This window comes from Cydia pomonella, chromosome 20 (assembly GCF_033807575.1).
Source record: "Cydia pomonella isolate Wapato2018A chromosome 20, ilCydPomo1, whole genome shotgun sequence".
NCBI lineage: Eukaryota > Metazoa > Arthropoda > Insecta > Lepidoptera > Tortricidae > Cydia > Cydia pomonella.
This window is the reverse complement of record NC_084722.1, coordinates 12,547,775-12,570,119: the sequence shown is the minus strand read 5'-3', so window position 1 is coordinate 12,570,119 and position 22,345 is coordinate 12,547,775. Positions and strand designations below refer to the sequence as shown.

The following is a 22,345-nucleotide window of genomic DNA, read 5'->3' as shown; positions in this document are numbered from 1 at the left end:
GGTAAAAAGTGTTTAAGTCTGTTGAGAGCATGAAGAGAACCAGTAACTTTGCGGCTTATTTCAGCTATCTGTGTCCTCCAGCTCAGGGTACTATCGATATAGACACCCAAGTCTTTTACACTTTGGCTGTAGGGAATAGGCGTGCCACTAAAGTATACAGGAGGTATAAATTCGAGTTTAAGGAGCTGTCGGGCGCCGCCTATGACAATGGCCTGACACTTGGAGGGGTTAACGAATAGACCGAACTTCTGAGACCAATGTTGGATGTGTATGAGGTCCAGATTTAACTTATCAATGGTGGCAGTAAGGTCAGCAATGTTACATCGGTCATAGAGTTGCAGGTCGTCGGCGTAGAGATGGTACGAGCAGCGAAGGTCCGGAGTTATAAAATTGACAAAGATAGAAAACAATAGGGGTGAAAGAATACCTCCTTGTGGTACACCAGTGGCTAAGTCACACCATTCGGACAAAGTGCGGTCGACACGTACAGCTTGCTGACGTCCACAAAGATACGCCGAGAACCAATTCAAGGCACAAGGCGACACGTTGAGGTGCTCAAGTAGGGCAAGGAGAATTTCATGGTCGACAGTATTGAAGGCGTTTGAGAAGTCAACGAGGATAAGTACTGTGACCATTTGGTTCTCCATACCCCGCCTGATGTCCTCGGTCACTTTGAGCAGCGCGGTACAGGTGCTATGTCCCGGTCGAAAACCAGACTGAAAGGGGCTTAGAAGTTTGTTTGAGAGAATAAAACTTGACAGCTGTTTATGAGCCACCGCTTCGGCGATCTTCGATAGAAAAGGGAGTATAGAAATAGGTCGGAACTGACTAACCAACGAGGGATTATTTGTTTTCGGCAGAGGTATGACAAACGCTTTGCGCCAAAGTGACGGAAATTCACCGTTAGAGAGCGAGAAGTTAATAATATCAGTCAGTATAGGAAGCACGCAGTCAAGGACAGACACTATCATATACCGACTGATATCATCACAACCAACAGCTTTAGATTTAATGGCCTTAATAATGGTCTTAACCTCGGATTGAGTAGTGGGTGAGAATGAAAACGAGACAGTGTCAATTGAAGGTAAGGCTAAAATTTCGAAAATGGTATTGATTTTAGTATTGCTATCGACGGATTGGGCAGACGAGAAATGCTTGTTAAGGTCAGAAAGGGAGAAAGAAATACCGTCAAATTGATTAACGGGTTTGCCAAGACCGAGAGATTTTAAGAACTTCCAAACGTCAGCCATGGAAGATGAGGTGACATTTAAATGGATAAATCGCCGCTTCGCTGAACGCACCATTTGGTTACACCGGTTTCGTGCAGTCTTAAAGAGCGCCCAGTTTTCGTCTGTGCGGAAACGCTTAAAGCGTTTAAAGGCACGGTCTCTTCTACGCATAGCCATGCGCACGCCGTCTGTAATCCACGGCGCTGGAGGCCGCTTAACTCTACACTTGTGCAACGGAGCATGTTTATCAAAAGTTTTTAATATTGCAGCATTGAAGAGACATACTTTGGTTTCCGTTGTGGTAGCTGCAAGTACAGGGGACCAGTCAATTGCCGCAGCGTCGCGGCGCAACGCATCAGGGTCGACTTTAGCGAAGCTACGCATGTATATAATGGCTGGTTTACACTTCGCCGGTTTAATATTATAGGACGCGAAAATCAGGTCATGGTGAGAGAAGCCGGGTGCAGAAAACTGACCATGTTTTATGATATTCCTGGTAAAAGAAGTAAGTATTACGTCCAGCCAAGTATCAGAGGTAGCAGTATGATGAGTAGGAGTTAAGGGCAGAAGAGACAAATTAACAGATTGAATTAAATAATTTAGTTTACGGCTCTGTGGAGTGTCCTTACACAGATCAGTGTTAAGGTCACCCATAATGAGGTGATGTGTGTAATCCGAGCTTAACGATTCTAGGGCCCTCTCTAGGTCGGAAAAATAATCAATAGTAGGGGGACAGTAGACTACACCTAGTACAGCCTTGACTCCTTTGACATTTACCTCAAGAAATATCCATTCCGCACAACCGGAGTAAGGAGAAGGAGATAAATTTAAGATTTTGTACGGAATGTTACTTCTGAGGTAAATGGCAACACCGCCCCCACCCTTGCCGGTACGATCGTTTCTAATTAAAACAAAACCAGGTAGGGCATAAGATGTGGAGTCGAGGGTAGGCTTCAGCCAACTCTCCGATACGAGTATTGCGTGGACAAAGTCAGTCTGAAATGTGTCTAAAAGGTCAGTAAAGTGAGAAGGGATACTTTGGGCATTAATATGACACACATTAAAGTGTTTGGAGTTAAGAAATTCGCGCGATACCAAAGTACCCAAATTGTAAGAGTTGTCAAGTGAGCTTAGTGAGATAAAATCAGAGCTGTTATTACTGGCAGAGTAAAAAGTTTCATCATCAGACATATATATAAATATAAGACAAACACAAATAAAAATATGTGTACGTACCAAAAGAAAAAAACAATTATTTTAAAAATAAAAAATTGCAAAATTAAAATATAGGCCCAACTCTGCTAATCCTGCCGATTGCTCTGTGAGAAAAATTGATACAGACAGGAAAAAAGTAAATTTACAAACAAATTTAAACGTAGAAAAAATTAATGATGAGTTACCACTAAGAAAATTAAACCGATAATTTCATAACAAAATCAAGCGATAATAACAGTAACTCAAACACGCCGAGTCAAATTGACAGAACATAGGTGTCAAAATACCCACTAAACGTCAAATGAAATGCAAAACAAAATAAATAAAGAGAAGAGTAGCGCGTTGAGTGAGTGGTTCGTTTTTAGGTTATTCCCATAAATAAAACAACTTTCCTTATTTACTAATCAGGTGGTGGTATATTTACACAATACAGTAGGTTAATACTGTAGACGTTTGGATGGATGGGAATGAAAAGGAGAAGCCTCCAGATGAGGCCGGTGATAATGACATGAATTGGGAGACAACCTCACGTAAACGCAACTTGAATTTGTCACCGACCCAGCTGGAGCCTTCCCCAAAAAAAATTGTAATCGACCCGATAGAGACTAGCAAGCAGTTGAGCAATACAAATAATACAGTCGAACCTAATAATAGTAATGTGGCAGAGTTTAATAAAAATAATCCAGTTGAGGTAAATGAAAATAATACAGTCGAGTTCAACCCACATTTATACAAACACCCCAGTCTAGACAGCAAATACCGAGAGTACAATGCCGAAGATGATGGACCATTTATAGTTCATGTCTCTAGAGAGTCCGCTCCATCGTCCAATGCCTCTCTGAAACCCATCAATGTAGGCCTTTTGCTTACTCAAGGAAATGTAAACAACATCCAGAAGGAAGGTGGTATTAAGTCGGTAGGTCGCAACAGAGTAGCAGTTACTTTCTCCACAGCAGCTGATGCAAATAGCTTCTTAAAGCACCCACTACTTGACAAAAATAAGTTTACAGCTGATATCCCCTCATACCATGTATCGCGTATGGGAGTTGTTCGTGGAGTTCCTTCGGATTGGACTATGGAGGAATTAGTCAATGGTACGAATCTCAAAGAAGGCAAAGGGAAGATTCTTAAGGCTCGCCGTCTGCAACGGAAGGTGGCAAACAATGATGGCTCCTCATCCTGGGTGCCAACCCAATCAGTTGTAGTTACTTTCGAAGGGCAATCCTTACCGTCGAAAATCTTCGCCTATTACACCTCTCTAGTGGTAGAAGTATATCAACTGCCAGTAATTCAATGCAGGAAGTGCCTTAGGTTTGGTCATATTCAAACACAGTGCCGGTCTGATGCTAGATGTTATAAGTGTGCACAGAAACACCCCGGTGATGGATGCAATGTAGCCCCAGAACATGTGACATGTATCTTTTGTACAGGTAGGCATTTTGCTACAGATAAAGTATGCAATGAATATGGTAGACAAAAAGCCATTAAACTTGCCATGTCTGAGCAGAACATCTCATACGCAGAAGCAGCAGCACAGTTTTCAGCAGTACGCAGACCATATTCAGATATAGCAAGACCCATGTTTGAGCAGGTTACAGACTCTTCCCGATCTTCCCAGTCCCCATGCCACCCTAATACTTCCATGCCCACTCCTCCGCCCACCACTTCGTATCGTAAGACCGTATACCGAGCACCCCGGACGAGGGTCCCTCTGTCCCCGGGTTATGATAGAGAAGCTCACAACAATATCGTCCGAACCCCCCCACCTCAACTCCCCAATGGTCAAGCTCTGAATGGCTCTTCTTCTTACAATAGAATCACTCCCAATGAAGACCTAATGGAACTCTGTTTGAAATTTTTAACAAACATCATCGCTAAATGGAGCGATTTCCTACCGAACGACGTTGCACCCTTAATGGTTACACTCGCGGAGAGACTTACATTCCACAATGGCCCCCCCGGTCACATTTCTACAATGGAATAGTCGAAGTATCATACCAAAAAAACCTGACCTTATTCAGCTCATCAACGACCACGCCGTGTCTGTTGCGGCTATTTCGGAGACATGGTTGCGTCCCGGCGCTCTTTTTAGAGTCCCGGGCTTCTCATGTCTCCGGGAAGACCGTAGTGACGGACGCGCCGGATGCGCGTTATTGATCAAGCGCTGTTACCCTTTCTTCCAAATTCCTATCCCCCCTCACTCGGATGGGATTAATGCCGTAGCTGCCAAGGTTATGGGCATTAATTTCATCTCTATATATATCCCCCATCCTGAAGAAGTTGATATAGATGAATTACAATCTATTCTCACATCTGTCCCACCTCCTCTTATAATTTTAGGAGACTTTAACTGTCACAATATCTCCTGGGGATCATACCATTCAGATTCGTTTTCGTCAGCCCTGCTGGATCTGTTCGATGACATCAATGTGGGAGTTATTAATGATGGAACTCCCACGCATCGAGTATACCCAGGCCAGAATCCCCAATCAGTTCTCGATTTATCTGTTTGTTCTCCTAGTTTATCTTCTTTATTATCCTGGAGGGTATTACGTCAGTCATTTGGCAGTGACCATTTCCCTATTATTATCACTAAGCCTTCATCTATTCTTCCATCTCCTTCCCCTGAACCGCTGCTGAAACACAAAATACAATCAGCAGACTGGCCCAATTATGCTTTTTATGTAGAGGAAAATATAAAAGAGTGGGACACGAGCGAAATTAGTCAAGACGAAAAATATTTAAAATTTAAAAATGTTTTATTAGAAGCTGCCGATAAGTTTATCCCAAAAAAGAGAGCTGTTAAACATAAAATTCCATCACCCCCGTGGTGGAACACTGACTGCACAGCAGCCGTAAAAAAAAGAAATGCTGCGGAGCAAGCTTTTAATGAGTCAGGAAATTTGGATGACTTTATTTCATTAAAAAAAATCTCGGCCCGTACAAAGCGTTTCCTAGCAAAGGCTAAGAAGAAGGGATGGAGGGGGTTTTGCGAGAGCTTATCTCCTAGAACCCCCTCAACACTTATATGGCGAAACGTAAAGAGGTTCAGGGGTTCATTTAATCCAGAGTCTAAGACTACCACGGATTCCCCCTGGCTATCAGAGTTCGCAGATAGACTTGCCCCTCCAACTGTCCCCGAAGCATCCTGCTTGTTACTTCCCCCGTTGCTATGCACCTCCAGCGACTTGGATAAGCCTTTCTCATTCTCAGAGCTTAGTGTAGTGCTTAATGGACTAAGGAATACTACACCTGGAGAGGATGGCATACCATATTGTTTCTTGTCCAAGTTAAATACATCACCACAGGAATATCTACTTGGTATCCTAAACCATGCCTTTGACACGGGGGAGATCCCAGGAGACTGGAAGACCCAAGTAATTATTCCAATCCTAAAACCGTCTAAAAACCCAGACGAGGCTAGCTCATATCGGCCGATTGCTCTTTCTGCAACAATGGGAAAGATACTGGAGCACCTGGTTAAAAATAGACTGGAATGGTTTGCAGAAAATAAGGGCATTTTAGCTGACACTCAATTTGGCTTCCGAAAGGGCCGTAGTACAATGGACAGTTTAAACATTTTAGCAACTGATATCCGACTTACCTTTTCAAAAAACGAATATCTGCTAGGATGTTTTCTAGATATCTCTGCGGCTTACGACAATGTCCTTCTTCCGGTGCTCAGGGCAAAAATGCTACATCTGAGCATTCCCGCGAAGATTGTACATATTGTCACCAAGTTGTTTATGGGTAGGTCAATTAAAATTAGGAATGGTAATTCTTATCATCCACCTCGGACTTTGTGGCGGGGTCTCCCGCAAGGATCTGTACTCAGCCCTCTGCTTTACAGTATCTACACCTACGACTTGGAGCAATCTGTCTTATCCTTCTGTAATATCTTGCAGTATGCTGATGATCTGGTCTTATACACCTCAGCAAAGTCAATAGATAAAGCCGCTGCTAGTTTGAACACAGCTCTGGGTTACCTCAAAGATTGGCTTGATGAACATGGTCTTACTCTATCGCCAACAAAGAGTTGTGTAGTCACGTTCAGTCGCAGAAGAATCATGCCTGCTGCAGATGTCCGTTATGGCGGTGTTATGATTCCAAGTAAGGAGTCAGTAAAATTCCTAGGTGTCATTTTAGATCACAAAATGTCTGGCATTTCACATCACAAGTATATAATAGGTAAGTGTGAAAAAAATATCAATATTCTGCGAGCATTGTCAGGTGTTTGGTGGGGCTCACATCCATATTGTCAGAAGCTACTCTACAATGCCATCATACGCAGTCATATAGACTATGGGTCATTTTTAATGGAACCTTGCAATAAGGATGGACTAGGTAAATTAGATCTCATACAAGCTAAATGTTTGAGGATCATACTCGGAGCTATGCGTTCTTCTCCCAAGAACGCCATGCAGGTGGAAGGTGTTGAGCCTCCTTTGTCTCTCCGCAGACAATATCTTGCCGATAGATTTTTAATCAAAGCCAGTTCTTACTACAACCATTTGCTGCTTCCACGTTTGCGGTCACTTGCACTGGAACTCACTGAAAACCAATATTGGACACATAAAACTTCTCCTAAAATAATGATATCTTTTTCAAAATTAATTAATATTTACCCAAGTTTATATACATCCGGCACTAATCCTTTATTTGAAGCGGCATTTGAAACCCTAATATATACCCCTAAAGTTATATTAGACATAGGAATTTTCAAAAATGATCCTGCAGCAAACAACAAATTTAATAAATTTTTATATAAATGGCAAGATTATTTACCGGTTTATACTGACGCTTCAAAGGTAGATCCTGCAAGATGTGTGGGAGCAGCAGTGTGGATTCCTCGGTACAATATTGTCCTCTCATTTAGGTGTCCTCCTCAAGCGTCGATTTTCACAGGTGAAGCAGTTGCTATTCTTGAAGCTGCCAAATATGCAGAGACCCATAGTATTAAAAAAACTATTATCTTCTCTGATAGTAGAAGCTGCCTACAGACTATTGTAGGCAACCAATTCAAACTCAAAGCCAAATTTCCTTTGATTTTAGAAATCAAAGCTGTACTGCGTAGGTGTGAATTAAGGGGCCTAAATATTGTTCTCGGATGGGTTCCAAGCCACTGTGGTATTAGCGGCAATGAGATGGCTGATACATGGGCAAAACGAGCTATTGACATTGGATTAATAAAAGAGGATATTTACAGTACAGACCTTCTGAGTGGTTCACTGTCGGATCTATTTAATACATGGCAGGAGCAATGGGATACCTCGAGATTAGTGACAGGTAGACATTATGGCTGTATACAACCTCGTATATCTCGTAAACCGTGGTTTTATCGATTCCGTACGTCTCCGAAATGGGTAATATCCACCATCTGTCGTTTACGTTTGGGCAAAGTATGTACTCCGTTATTTCTGGCTATGATAGGTGTTCGTGCGAACTCATTGTGTGATTGTGGGCTTGATGAGGGCAACTTGGACCACATTTTCTTTGCATGCTCAAAGTGTAGCTACTCACTGTACGATGTATTGCCCGATAATGTTCCACGACCTATATGCTTCAGCTCGCTACTTTGTTACATGGATCCTATTCTAACTTCTATCCTAATTAAATATTTACAAGCAAATAACATTAAACTATAAATAAAGTATTATCTTTTCAGACCTAATTATATATCTTTAATTTTATACATACTCTACATTATACATTTATATGGTTTTCTTCTCTCCCACTTCCTTCATGTTGGCACTATTAACGTTCTGTCATCCGCTTCCCGCTTATTTGCTAACAATTGTATACGTCATGTGTTCGTTTGTGATGTCCATAACAATTATTTGTTTTTTAGGTTCTCCCTACCACATCCTTCCACAAGCTCAAAATATTACCGAACATTCTCCTCTCGTGTGAAAGTCAACACCGACATTGGCGAATTCACCCTGTGCAAATTGGCAGGGAGTAAAAGCCAGAAGAAGAAAAAAAAAAAAAAAAAAAAAAAAAAAAATAAAGAGAATAAAGTTAAAGGGTACAACTCACAATTTAAGATTACCGTGCAAAACTTGGAAAGTGAATTTTAAATTGAAAACATTAGTAAACGGAGTATACAATGTAACAATTTCAGAAAGAACATTTGTTAATTTCGCGTTATAGCAATAGTAGACTAGGCTACCGGCTTTTCACGTCGAGACCGGCCAGCTTGGCCGCCGCAGTCACCAACGGTCCTGCTCTGCTCCTCGGTCACATTAGGGTCAGGTGTCGACGAAGACTGTGACTGGCGCACGTTGCGGGGATCTTTGATACGATCAATATCTTCGCTTGACTCCACACGCTCACGCACACCTGAGGACAGCTTAACGAAGATGTTCCCGTCGAGTGACCAGCAGCTTTTCATGCCGAATGCCTTCCGCGCCTGAGTGAACAATTCCTGTCGATGTGGTGTAAGGAACTCTGATATGGCAAAAGTACTTCCCTTACACGCTGTCTTCTTCTGCCAAACCAGGGACTTTAGGCGCATGTCTGCAAAGCGTACAAGAATGGGTCTAGCCCGGCCCTCGGACGGCTTACCCAGCCTGTGACATGCCTTGAAAGAATCGGCAGAGACATCGGGGATCTTGAGTCGCTCTGTTACAATACTGGTGATTGAAGAAACTATATTTTCACCAGGATCCTCCGGCACCCCTTTGAAGAGAAGATATTTTCTTCTATGTCTCATTTCTAAGATATCTTGAGTATTACTGAGAGCACTAATTTGGCTTCGTAGAAGTTTCAACATGCCCAATGTGTGATCTTTGAAGCTGGAGAATTCTTCGCTCAAACTACTTACTGTGGCTCTGGATGCTGGTGACTTCATTCTAGCCTCAAACTTAGAAAGCATCTTGTTTACCGATTTCTCCAAGGATTTTTGTGTCTCTGCTATTTCACTGTAGCTTGCCATATTTAATGAGTTGTAGGTCGACTTGGAGGTTATGTTTTTGACACTTGTTGGAATCAGCAGGATTAGACAGTGCTAAATGTTAAGACTTACTGCATCTATGGTGCTGCAAGTATTTATTCAGTGAAATTATAGACTAAACTTTACTTCACAGTGTTTAAAAGTGTAAATTGTAAGTATTTCACAATTATTTCAATAAATTCTCTAGAGGTGATGTATTACTTTTTTTATGTCTACCGCCCAAAAAAAAAAAAAATATTCTCAGAGAATGACCCAAAAACAAAAGGGAAATAAACACAAACCTAATCATATGATCCTAATATCAGTTTTTATTCAATATAAAAGCTTTTAACGTGCAGTAGGTTCACCCAGCACAGTTTTTGAAAATTCGTAGAGCTTTTTTAAATCACAACACATACCTAATGTATTTTTTATTTTTATTTTATTTTATTGGAGAAACAACAGAAGCAAGTACAATAATAGTATAAGTGATAAGTTATACATTGCAATAGACGTGCACCTACCTCCTAAAAACGCTCTCACTAAGAATTATGTGTTGAATGTAGTATGTGTTGTTATGTCAGAAGAGCAGACATCTCCCCTTACGTGATCAACTACTTATGGCGTTATTCATTAACGCATTACAGGCCTGAATTAGCTATGAATCGTTGGTATTTATCTGTCATTTTGACTTATGTATTTGCAAGAAAGGGATAAAACATAATTTAACTAAATCAGGCTCGTAAAGTTTTATGAATAAGGGGGGTAGTCTTTGTTTTATAATTCAATACCCAGCATTTCCATATTAATTACTCACAGATTATCTTGACGCAGACGACAAATTTCTTCACACAAAGGTAAAACATAATCTGCAATATAAATTCTTAATGTGACACAAAACATTTATTACAAACTTAAGTTTGCTGGTGTTCCATTCATGTATCGTCTTTCTTTCTTTATGCTTAACGCCTATAATAGTATTACGTGGATGTAAAATAAAGATTGTGTTGTTACAAAGGGTATTGTGTTGGGTTCCCATGGTGATATCTCTGGAGTGGAGATAGCCGGGAAAGTCGCCTTTCTAGAGATCCGTGCGAGATTCAGTTGTACTTTGTAACGTAACTGTACCAAGTCCAATTACCAACCTTTAAGGACTGACGGCCGCGGTTTTATTCAACTTACAGAAATAACAATAGAGTAATCTTGATAAGGACATTTGAATGTTCTATTAAGAATCAATTTTCAAGCCAATATCGCTTATAAAATGTAAATACTACACGACACGAGTCGAACGAAATGAAATCAGCGTAGGTACGGTCACGTCACAGACTTAAATTGCTGATCTATTTAGGGTTCAAGCTATTTTGGTAATCAATACTAACGGTATGAAATGTCCAATGTAAAGTAAACCCTATTAGCATACCATACCCTTTTATTACCATACTTTTATTACTTAACTGTTACATTACTAAATAAATCAATGTGCTTAATATCCAAATAATGTCTATAGGTAAATATTTTACGTGACTCATAGCTGTCATGGGCGCCATCATTCGACGCGAGACGAGAGGCATAAACAATCTTAAATTGTAATGTATCATATTATTGTACAATAATTATGATAACAATGTTCCAACTGCCGTGTTCTTCGCGTTCCATGCACCTTAGTTAGATTATGATTATTTTATGTTTTAAATTGAATTATTTATCTATTTTTAACGAGTTGCCTTTTTATGTATATATGCTCTACTATATATTAAACTAAATACATGTCTGACTTTACCTGTTTATATTTTTATATATTTTTAGATATTCCCAACCCACTCACTTCCGCTTTGAAATTTTTCCGTGCATTAGTTTCTAACTTGTGTTAAATATTAATACCTGCTAAATCACTGTCTGACACTGCCTTTACTGTTCCGAGCTATCTTCTTGCCCTGGGCTCCACGGAAGACCAGCGCTGTAGCATATATATGTTAGAGCATATGCTGAGTGGTGTCCAATTGTAGCCTCTATTACAGCATCATCACTGTAACTATTGCATGTTAGTATAAGTTACAAGTAGTTATAACACTTATAACTGTTTAGTGTATTAGATCTTCTTTCTTACTTTTTTTGTTTTCTAATGTGGTGCTGTTTGTAGATGGTTTTGCAATAAACGTTTTTCTATTCTATTCTATTATTCTATTCAATAAGTTCCTAGATTTAATACTTAACTGTAGTTTGTTCTGTACATAGTGTAGTGTTCATATTGTTTAATAGTTATATGTAGTCTATTAGTTAGTGGTAATTTGTATTTCTTTGCAGATCGGATACTCCACCGAACACTGTCTATGACCGTAATATGATAAGATTCATATACTAGCCGTGTCTTATCCAACTTCGACATTGGCAGAATCATCAACACCTTGATGGAGCCATAACACGAAAAATTGATTGAGAGGCATAAACAAACATATAGACAGACGGTCATGCAGATATGACGAAACTATAAGGATTCCATTTTTGCCATTTTGGCTACGGAATCCTAAACCCGCACACTATAAATAACTTCTACTTGACAATTAGTTTATTATTTACCTTCATGGCAATTAAATTATAAATTCGACAAATGTAGTTAATTTTCTTAGCCTGGTAAACCAATTTTGTCAGAAGTAAAAGGTGCGAAATTAAAATTTTCTATACGTCTTTTTCTACTGAAGGAAATGGCTTGCCAGACTATATCGTGGCTGCAAACCTCACGATATTTCACAAATACTTCACTACTGTATAAAAGAGAGTTTAAATATTTTTTTACCTAAATTCTTGGACAATGTAACAAAAGAAAATCAATACTTACTGCAGTTACTTGCAAAAACATATAGTGTCTATGCATAAAATTCAATATGTATTCGAAATGTTTCTTGCAGGCAAGCGGTAGGCCTACACATGTGCATGTTTCGTAATCTGCAAACCGGTTAGCTAAGGAAGCATTTAATTAATCCGATGTCTGATAGCGAATGGCCGGCCTTTATTTCCCTTACTCAGAACTAGGCAAAGCATTGAATGAAAGGACGTGTGGCCTCTTTTGTCCACTCTATTGACCTAGTGAAGAGTGACAATTTTTTTAATGGTAAAGTACCATAAACAAACATTATCTGTAGAAGTGACGGACCTCCTCAAAAAATGTATCTCGAATAACAAGGTTGTGTATGTTTGTCTAAATATCAAGCTTTCGTTTTTTTTATCTTTATTTTCTGACCAGCTTGCGTAGCCAACTTGCCAATTGTTAACGCTCCGTAGCGAAACGAAACGCAACTGTCCCTGTCGCGCTAATCTAAATCGCGGAAGAGTGATAGAGAGAGATGACTACGCTACGGAGCGTTAACGATTGGCATGTTGGCTACGCGGGCTGCTTACGACATGAAATTCCGTTACTAATTTTGTATGGCCGGCTTTGAGATAGCCGATTATTTCGAACAAAACGAATAGCAAGGTTAAGGTTAGCAAGTACCCTGGCACAACAACTTTGCCATTAGAAAAATACTTCAAATTTAAATAATGTAGGCGCGAAGAGTTGACTACCCAAGTACCCATAGGAAATTTGAATTTCGCGCCTTTTCTACTGACAAGGTTGAGTATACATTTGTAGCATTTTGAATAAACTTTTTTATTGACATGATAGGGCTATTTAATTATTCTAAAGCCTTATTATGATTCGGCCTCTAAGTATCTCCCTTTATCGACTCGGAAGAGCATTGGCAGAAAGGACACGACTGCCGCTTTCGTCCATTGACCTAGTGACGAAGGGCGCCATCTTTTTATATGGGTTGTTTATGGTCAAAGATTAAACTCCATAATGTGTTCAGGATTTATTATCTGTTTATAGTTATTACTATATTTGTATATTGGGATGCAGAATAAAAACTAAACATTAATAATCTAGTAAATAAATCTAACGTACCTAATAATATGGTAGGTATCTATATGCATCGATTTTTTTTAGTTTCTTATGCCATTTGGTTTTATATCAAAATAAATCTTTAGGCAGGTATAAAATATACAATGTTTAATACATATTATAATCACGCCTATTTCCCGAAGGGGTAGGCAGAGACCACGGTTTTCCACTTGCTACGATCTTGACATACCTCTTTCACAGTGTTTAATGCAGCGATTTTTGCTATAATGTGTGTTGGAAATCGAATTACGTGGTATTGCATTGCATATACCTACCCTACCCAGTTCGGTAAAATTTGGAGACTATCACCTTCAAATATTTATTCAAGTAGATAATTCAATCAAAAACTTTGTTTATTTATCTTGAAAACAATAAGAAAAGAAAAACGTATAATTATCATATAGCTTAAAATAATTGATACTCAATTGAAAAATCAACTGCTATAGCGCAGCAATATTTCAATAAAATTATCATTATTAATAAAAATGCAAATATCATTACTCGTCGGTGAAATGATATTGAATCAGGCAATTGTTTCCGTGCTTCATATTAATTATACTACGTAACATACGAAAATAGAAATGTCCATTATGTTTCAGTTAAAGTAAATCTTGGCATTGAATATAATTGTGTGAACCATTGTCGCTGAACAGGATGATCTGAGAAAGATCTCTCTAGAAGATTTCGTTGGGAAATGTCGCTTCCGCGTTTTGTTAATTATTAAAAAAGTTTTGAGTTAATTATTTAAGAGATGTCTATGTTTATAATGGTCGATACATTTATTCGATATTACTCGTTCAGAATGTTCAGATATAAGTATAGATGTAGGTACGTGTGCGGGCGTGACAGACTAAAACTTAATCTAAAGTCATCACTTAAAAAAAAACAACATTATACGCTTTTTTGGTATTCAGTAAATTACTGAGCCGCTCTTATATATAAATCTGAAAATGAAATCATTAAGTATTTTTTAATAGCTACTTTTCCAGCCTAAGCCGATGGTGTATACCATTTTGTCCGCGCCCCATGTGACCGCCGCCATACATGACGACAAATGAGAATGACTTTTTTGCAGTGCCTATACCCATTATGCCCGGCGGGGACGAATGGGAATACACCAAGCCGATATGCTGCTTACTGAGCGCCTGCTGAGCGGCTACCAAACCAAAGGTCATTGTCAAACCCCGACTCATTTACTGAGGTTCTTGAAACTTAGGTACATAAAAATATATTAGGTTGATTTGTGCACCTACTAGTAAGTATTTTATTTTTATATACCACCAGATACAATATTGAATAACAGTTCAACTATCGAATTTACTATCCAAACTTCCTTATGTACCAACTTTTTACTAAGATGTCAGATTTGTGGCAATAACACTCGTGCCAGAGGTCCCTAGTTCTTTCACGATAAAAACGCATATAACTATTTTTGAACTTAGAAAGAAAACTGAATTATAGTGTTTTGTGAGAAAGATTGTAAAGTTTCATATATTTTCGGGAAAAGTTGCAGTAGTAATAAAGATAAAACTGAAAGAAATAGGGGTGATTTCAAGATATTTTTTCTTTACTTGTTTAAATTAAAATAGATTTTCAGAAAATATCATATCATTTTCCATATCGTATAGAATGTTATATGTTTTTTTCTGCTCATAAGGTGTCATATTTACTATAAAAAATGGTTCAGAGTAACTCACTTTAACGGTATTTTACGGGAGAAGCAGAGCCAATTCCATCATTTGTTTAGTGATCGTGTAATACCTTAGGTAACAGTTACAGCAAACGTTAAATCCATTGATGAACGATTCAATGCTTAGGCGGTAATTACAATTAAGATTATACAAGTAAGTTAAATAACGTTTTGTGTAACATTTAGGTTTATTATCGTTTAGCTATAAACGGTATGATGTTTGAAGTATGTTTTTCCTTCTCGTGTAAGTAATGGGTAATTTACACTAATGATCTGTGTAACACTACCACTATTATCGGGTTAACCAGGGGTTAACGGTGTGAAAATATAATCGAGGTTTTTAGTTTGAATTTTTGTTACGTTACGTTTCACTGTTTAAGTGTTCTTGGGTATGCGAACATGTATCATAATATTTAAAAGTTAGTCGACGGTACTGTCTTACGTTATATAGCAATTATAGGGATGTGACAATGCAAATTAGAAACGGTTTTTACGTTTCTCGATTAAAACTACAAAGGCCATGTACACGGCGCGGCGGGAAGAAGTTAACCGTTAGGCGATTCTAATGGTGATGATTTAATTTTTTAAGTAAGCGTACCTTATTCACAACTGGACGCAACTGAAAATATTTGACTACCTATCCAAATACACACTTTCACTTTATAATATTGGTTTGGGGAAAAAATAATTTCGGTTTTTTAATGTTTTTCAAAGTTAATTTATTAATATAAATTTCTAACACTAATCAATGATATATGTGCCGTTTTGATCGATGACCTTTTGCCACTTTTCTGGTAAAATCATAATTCCGTCACTGTAGAATTTCTGAGGTTTTTGGGCGAAAAACTGAACCAAGTGATTTTCACAAGCCTCTTTTGAAACCAACTTTACACCATTAAGAGAGTTTTGCAGAGACCGAAACAAATGATAGTCCGACGGGGCAAGGTCAGGGCTATACGGTGGATGCATTAAAACTTCCCAGCCAAACTCTATCAGCTTTTGACGAGTCACTAAAGATATGTGCGGTCTAGCATTGTCGTGATGGAAGACAACGCCTTTCCTATTGATCAATTCTGGCCGAATTTTTTCCATCGCCTGCTTCAATCGCGTTAGTTGTTGACAGTAGATAGTTGAATTAATGGTTTGGCCAGGTTCGAGCAGCTCATGATAAACAATACCCTTCCAATCCCACCAAACACTCAACATCACCTTCCTTGGCGTCAATACGGGCTTCGCTACTGTTTGTGAAGTTTCTCCGGGCTTCAACCACGATCTCTTTCGCACCTTACTGTCGTACGTGATCCACTTTTCATCGCCCGTAATCATTTGTTTTAAAAATGGCTTGATTTCGTTTCGTTTCAGCAGGGATTCACAAATGGAAACTCGGTCCATTAAATTTTTCAATGTTAATTCATGTGGAACCCAAGTATCGAGCTTCTTTTGGTATCCAAGCTTATGTAAATGGTTCAAAACTGTTTTATGGTCGACGTTTAGTTTCACAGCAATGTCACGAGATGAAATATATCGGTCTACCTCGATTTCATTAAGAATTTGATCAACTTTTTCAACGGTTGGCCGACCAGGGCGAGGTTCATCTTTAAGATCGAAGATTCCGGAACGAAATCGAGCAAACCAATTCTGACACTGGCGTTCACGTAAGCAGTCATCACCATAAACACTACACAATTTTCGATGAGCCTGGGCTGCAGTATTTCCTTTCCGGAAGTAAAAAAGTAAAATGTGACGAAAGTGGCCTTCTGGAATCTCCATAATCAATACGCAATAATTTTTGAATAAGTAAACAAATGACGCTAATTCGCGCTTTAAAATGTTCTATAGACTCGAAACTTCTAAACATGCTCTAGAATGACTTCACTGAATAATCATTACTAGAAACATACAACTCTAACACCATCTGTTAGAAAGACCCGAAATTATTTTTTCCCCAACCCATTATTATTAGAATGGCTATAAATAACAAATAAATATTTGGGGACAATCTTACACAAATTGACCTAGCCCCAAACTAAGCAAAGCTTGTACTATGGGTACTATTATGCGACAATATATATACGTATATGGATAAATACATAATTATTTATATAGAAAACATCCATGACTCAGGAACAAATATCTGTGTTCATCACACAAATAAAATCCCCTACAGGGATTCGAACCCGGGACCATCGGCGACGAGGCCAGACCAGACCGGTTGTCAAAAATAAATGTACTAACATACGTACCTAAAATCGAATGGATTCACGTACAAATTAAAAAGCTATTCTTAATCATAAAGTTCATCTTTCTACTTACATCTTTCACTTTTCTCGTTCTCAATTCGTCGATATTAACTCACTTTTAAAACAGTTCACCCAGTTAGTGTAGGAAATGCACTAAATATTATGTAAATTCCGTCTCTCACGCCGAGATCAGCCATTGTTTAGAAACATCTGGAAAAATATGGCGCAAGTGCTGAGTGGCGAGCGAGCATTCCATATTTTAAGATGGTAAAATGTAGTCTAGCCTACGATTACTGTTACCACGAAAAGCGCCAAACAAAAAATAAATAGGCGCAGAAGAGTAAATGGAACAGGTGGAAATGGATAGCTAGACTATACAACCACTGCTATGTCCCTTCGTCTAATATTTTTCCACTTTTTATTACCTATTTAAGAGTTAGGAGATTTTAAGCACGGAATTTGTTCTTCGAGTTCAATAATAATATGTACTTAATCAAAAAATCTAATAAAGCCAAATGATGGGACATAGTTATGGTGGCTATGGTTAATGTACATTAAATTATATACAAATATTTTCTATTATCTCAATAACTAGAGAGGAAAATAGGGATTACGTTTGTATGGAGAAGCAGTCGTCCGTTTTCCTTTTAACTTTTAAGGGCCACTTGCACCATCCCACTAACCCGGGGTTAACCGGTTAAACCGTTAACCCAGTGTCAAATTGTACTGGTACCCATGGTAACTCCAGGTTTAACCAGTTAACCCCGGATAGTGATTGGTGCAAGTGGCCGTAAGGCAATTGAATTGTAAAATGATCATCAGGGGTATAAAACCAAGCTTTTAATTTCTCAATTTGGCGCTTGTCGCTTAGACCACTCGGCTACGGTGAGCAGGTAATTCATTAACCACACGAGGAAGCGCACAGTCGCACGCTTTCGACATATAAATCTATTGTTTTCTTATTTTTCTGTCCTCAGTCATTGGATTACATCTGACTGTGACAAGACGTTATATCGCCAAGATTAAAGATTAGACACGCATGGGATTCACGCGTTGTATGAAATTGAACAAGTGACATTTTGTATTTTTGTGTTGGTGCCTGTTTTACCACGCTGACATTGTCACCTGACGTTAAAAATTCACCGTACATTGCTGGTACAACAAGTAAACATTAACGCGTCATGGATCCTCCCATCACTGGAATTCTTCTTAAACACATACAAGAAAATAATATAAAACTTTAATGGCTCTTCATTTTCTAGCAATTAATCATCTAATGTCTATTGTTCATTTCTTATTTCTCCTTATATTGGCATGCTTCCTAACTGTCATAACTGCCGCCTTTGCCCCTTTTTTTTCTAATAAACTGTTCATATGTCCTGTGTTGTCTGTGATGTCCATAACAATAAATGTTTGTATGTTTTTGGTTCCTATCCCCACAAGTCCTTTTACCAAATCACACCAAACAATTATACACCGAACATTCTTATCGTGCGATTCGTGCGTGGTACATCTTGAAAGGTCGTCATTGCCAAAACCCACAAGAGGGGAAGGCCATATAAAAAAAAACATTCACGCTATGGCTCCAGTTTAAACCCTAAAATATTTTAAGTTAAATTTACATATTTCAATAATAATATAATATAATTTTTAGAGTAAGTTAAACTAACACTGTAAGGACCAAGGTCTGAAAGAAATTTTTTTTTTTTTTTATGTATACCGTCATTACTAAGACCCAGAAATGTCCAGAAAATGGTCACTGTCAGATGTCAAAATATTGTCAACTTGGTGATAATGTATGACAGTGAATTGGTAAACTTCCTGTAAAATTCCCACAATGGCACGAAGTGCAAGACAAATCCCATACTTAGTTTCTCATATTGCAAAGTAATAATTTTATGCATTGTACACAAATCTTGTTAATCATTATAATGTAATAAATAGTTCGAAACATTATCCAAATGTGAGTCATCCTTAGATTGGAGTACGTAAACAATTTTAGTTTAGAGTGGTAGATCCTTTGATTTATTCTTATTGGAATTGGAACTGTAACTATCTGACGTCTCACATCATTCGCAATAATTAAAATTACATCGAATAATAATTTAATTCACTGTTGTAAAAGCGATTATAATATTTAAAAGTTACATGACGGTACTATTTTACGTCATAATTTGATCGACACGACTTAAAAAGTTTTTTTTCAAACTCGATGGATAGGCTGACACATGTCAATAAGCAATTATAGGGTTGTGGTAATGCAAATTAGAAACGGTTTTTTACGATTCTCGATTAAATCTGCAAAGGCCATATAATCGATTCAATTGGTGATGATTATAGGATCTCAGACCTAGGTGGCTGATGGTGACAGACAAAGCAAGACCAACGCAAGATTGTATGGATATTTACGAGGACTTACTTGTCGGCTACAAGCTATTTGCTTGGTTGAAAAAGCCAATAAAACCATTTATTTATGGTGATAGTTTTCTCTGGTTCTCACTTACCCTCCTGTTACTTTGCAATACAAATACATTTTTACGGCGTGTTTGCAACATGTTAATTGCCGCTTACACTTATTTGTTTAAGATTAAGAAGGTCACAACTGCTAAGTACTAAGAAGAATAATCAACCTTATACGTCAGACGATAGTGCTTATTTTACATCTTTCAGAAAATATTAGGTTGAGTATTTTATTGTTAGGTCACTTGCACTCATGTAGATACCGAGTTATAAATTAAAGTAAGTATTTGCCTTTTGTAGTAATATGCCGTTTTTTTTGCATTAGAAAAAAGGTAAACAATTTTGACATGTCTTTATATTTAAAAACCCTTTATAAAAACCAGTAACTATTACTTAAGAAAGCAGAAGAATGTAAATAATCGTATATGATTTATAATGGTTACATGTTTGCCGTGACGAATTTTTCAAAACTGTTATTTAAATAAAAATGCACCTCAATATCGCTTACCTTCTTTCTAATGCTAAAAAACGAACTATAGTAAACGACTATGGTTCCTGAATAACTTCTAAGTTCTAATTACTAGTTTTTCTAGTACTGGGTCCCATTTCTCGAACAGTATTAGTCTGTTACCATGGTAACCCATACGAATTGACAGTTCATTCGTGGACTAATAATTTTAGCCTAATAAGTATCTTTCGAAAAATAGGCCCCTGATTTCCAGCATAGCTAAATATTAGGATACAGAAACGTCTATTGATTTTCTCCTCTGAATAAAATAACTATATAAATGATAAGAAATATAATTGATAATCAAATATATGCCGACATTTATTTTAAGTATTTAAATGAATTTTAGTTGCTTATGTTTCATTCCACAAACGTTTTTAATTTACCAGCTTTTACTCCCCCTTCGTCGACACAGTACACTTTCATACAAACTTTGAACACTTTTTAGTGATTATATGCTCTTTGCTTTCAACCTTATTTCTATCCCTTTGTCATCCATTTAAAAAATCCTTTCTTGGTCGAACTCTAGTCAAATAGAGCTCGGTCGCACAGATATTTCCTTACTCAAATGCCTCGTAAATAGTAAGAAACCAGAAAATTTTCTAACCAGTTTACGCCAGCGGAAGATAAACAATTACTAAAACTTAATGTAACAAGTAAATATGTGAAAGTAGGAAGTCCGATTGGATCCAGCCCTACAAGTTTCATGTCTAGATGTTTATCGTTGTGCCGTGCAGAATGCCTTCCGCGTATAACATCTTCTTTAATCGATATCGAGGAAGGAACATGACTTTGGTAATTAGAAATTATTAGTCTCGGCCCGCGTAGTCGCTAAAGAGGCCACACGCCGTCAATATCCCAGGCTGCGTAGCCAACGTGCAAATTGCTTACGTTTCGTAGCGAATCGCAACCGTCACTGTCGCATTAATATGGAAGAGTGACACAAAGCGTTTCGTTCACGAAGCAATAGCGATTGTCACCTTGGCTAGGCCGGCAGTATTCATTTTTAACCCCAATTAGCTTAGAGAATGATTTCTAGCACAAAAAGTTTCCTGTAATTTAATTCAAATTTAAAAAATGGCCTCAGTTTTTATCGCTATATATTTGGTAATTAGAATTAGAAATTCTTCAGTAGGTACTTCAGTAGATAGGAGTACTTTAGTTAGTCCAACTTATCCCAATTTACCCCTTCGGTTCACAGGATAAAAAGATTAATAAAAAATAATTAAGGTTTTTAATGTCACATTGTATACCAATAAATACTACAAATATCCAAATATCAATAACATTTTAATAGGATTCTATATCCATCATCCATTTTTTGTAACACCTGCATATTATAATCGGTTGCGCATACGTAGTGAAAGTTACCGAAATAAATCGACCACTTAACTTGATCATACACATTAGTTTCACTGATTCGGAATAAATCGCTAATAGATGCTATAACTGCTAATCGCCGTTGGCTACATAGATGGACATAGAAGTGGCCGTTTAATTGGTATAAATAATAAATAAATAAATATTATAGGACATTATATGTTTGTATAATTATTTGTTATGGTAATTATCTGTTAAAGTCTACATTTCGAGATCAATATAGATCGTATTTTTGATGTTTCTTTCTTCGTAGGAAGTTGGTATATTTTTTTACAAAGTGTGCTTTTAGTATTCATGGACGTACTTGCAGTTATACAAGCGCATACCTTTAATTACCTCACTCGTTGACTTGCATATATGCTATAAACATTGTGTGCAGAAACTATATACTATATATTAATAATAAAAAATTACATATTATCTCCGATTCGTTTCATTGAGTAATACTTTTTTTTTTCGTATATAAATAGCTTTGTAATATATTAGTACCAAAACAAAAGTAACGGCAAATTTAAAGTAGCTTAAATTATTCTTGTCTGATACACGTTGTTTCCAAATAACATATTCCGGGGTTACTAGTTTAACACTAAATTTCAAAATTCACTCACCGCAATAAAGATTACGTTAGATAAAGTGACGAATAGTGGGAATTATGACGAAATGTGGCAACACTGAACTCGTCACATTATTACGCGAAAACTGTAACATGCAACATTTGTCAAAACTCGCATAACTAGAACCAATTCTAACGC

General features: G+C 37.7%; 4 protein-coding genes and 1 long non-coding RNA gene across 6 annotated transcripts in view; 2 read left to right on the top strand and 3 right to left on the bottom strand.

Annotated features, from left to right (window-relative positions):
* The window catches only part of LOC133529023 (uncharacterized), a 162,267-nt gene that overhangs the window by 113,445 nt on the left and 26,477 nt on the right, over positions 1 to 22,345 (top strand). The window lies entirely within an intron of this gene.
* Positions 2,778 to 8,703, top strand: LOC133529371 (uncharacterized). Its single transcript, XM_061867079.1, has 2 exons — positions 2,778 to 3,360; positions 8,293 to 8,703. Exons 1-2 carry the CDS (start codon positions 2,902 to 2,904, stop codon positions 8,404 to 8,406), a joined length of 573 nt encoding a protein of 190 aa, XP_061723063.1. The 5' UTR covers positions 2,778 to 2,901; the 3' UTR covers positions 8,407 to 8,703.
* LOC133529372 (uncharacterized) lies at positions 2,833 to 8,296 on the bottom strand. The gene is made up of 4 exons (XR_009801121.1): positions 7,965 to 8,296; positions 7,230 to 7,373; positions 6,049 to 6,995; positions 2,833 to 5,891 (listed from the first exon to the last, which is right to left on the bottom strand). It is a non-coding gene; the product is annotated as an uncharacterized LOC133529372 (long non-coding RNA).
* LOC133529280 (uncharacterized) lies at positions 8,605 to 9,626 on the bottom strand. Its single transcript, XM_061866977.1, has one exon. It carries the CDS (start codon positions 9,376 to 9,378, stop codon positions 8,605 to 8,607), a length of 774 nt encoding a protein of 257 aa, XP_061722961.1. The 5' UTR covers positions 9,379 to 9,626.
* LOC133529259 (histone-lysine N-methyltransferase SETMAR-like) lies at positions 15,674 to 16,958 on the bottom strand. Its single transcript, XM_061866946.1, has one exon. It carries the CDS (start codon positions 16,773 to 16,775, stop codon positions 15,747 to 15,749), a length of 1,029 nt encoding a protein of 342 aa, XP_061722930.1. The 5' UTR covers positions 16,776 to 16,958; the 3' UTR covers positions 15,674 to 15,746.

Coding starts and splice junctions, on each gene's coding strand:
- LOC133529280 (XM_061866977.1), bottom strand. CDS start 9,378: ATGGCAAGCTACAGTGAAATAGCAGAGACACAAAAATCCTTGGAGAAA.
- LOC133529371 (XM_061867079.1), top strand. CDS start 2,902: ATGGATGGGAATGAAAAGGAGAAGCCTCCAGATGAGGCCGGTGATAAT. Junction 3,361..8,292: donor AGGAAGGTGGTATTAAGTCG/GTAGGTCGCAAC, acceptor TTTGTTTTTTAG/GTTCTCCCTACCACATCCTT.
- LOC133529259 (XM_061866946.1), bottom strand. CDS start 16,775: ATGGAGATTCCAGAAGGCCACTTTCGTCACATTTTACTTTTTTACTTC.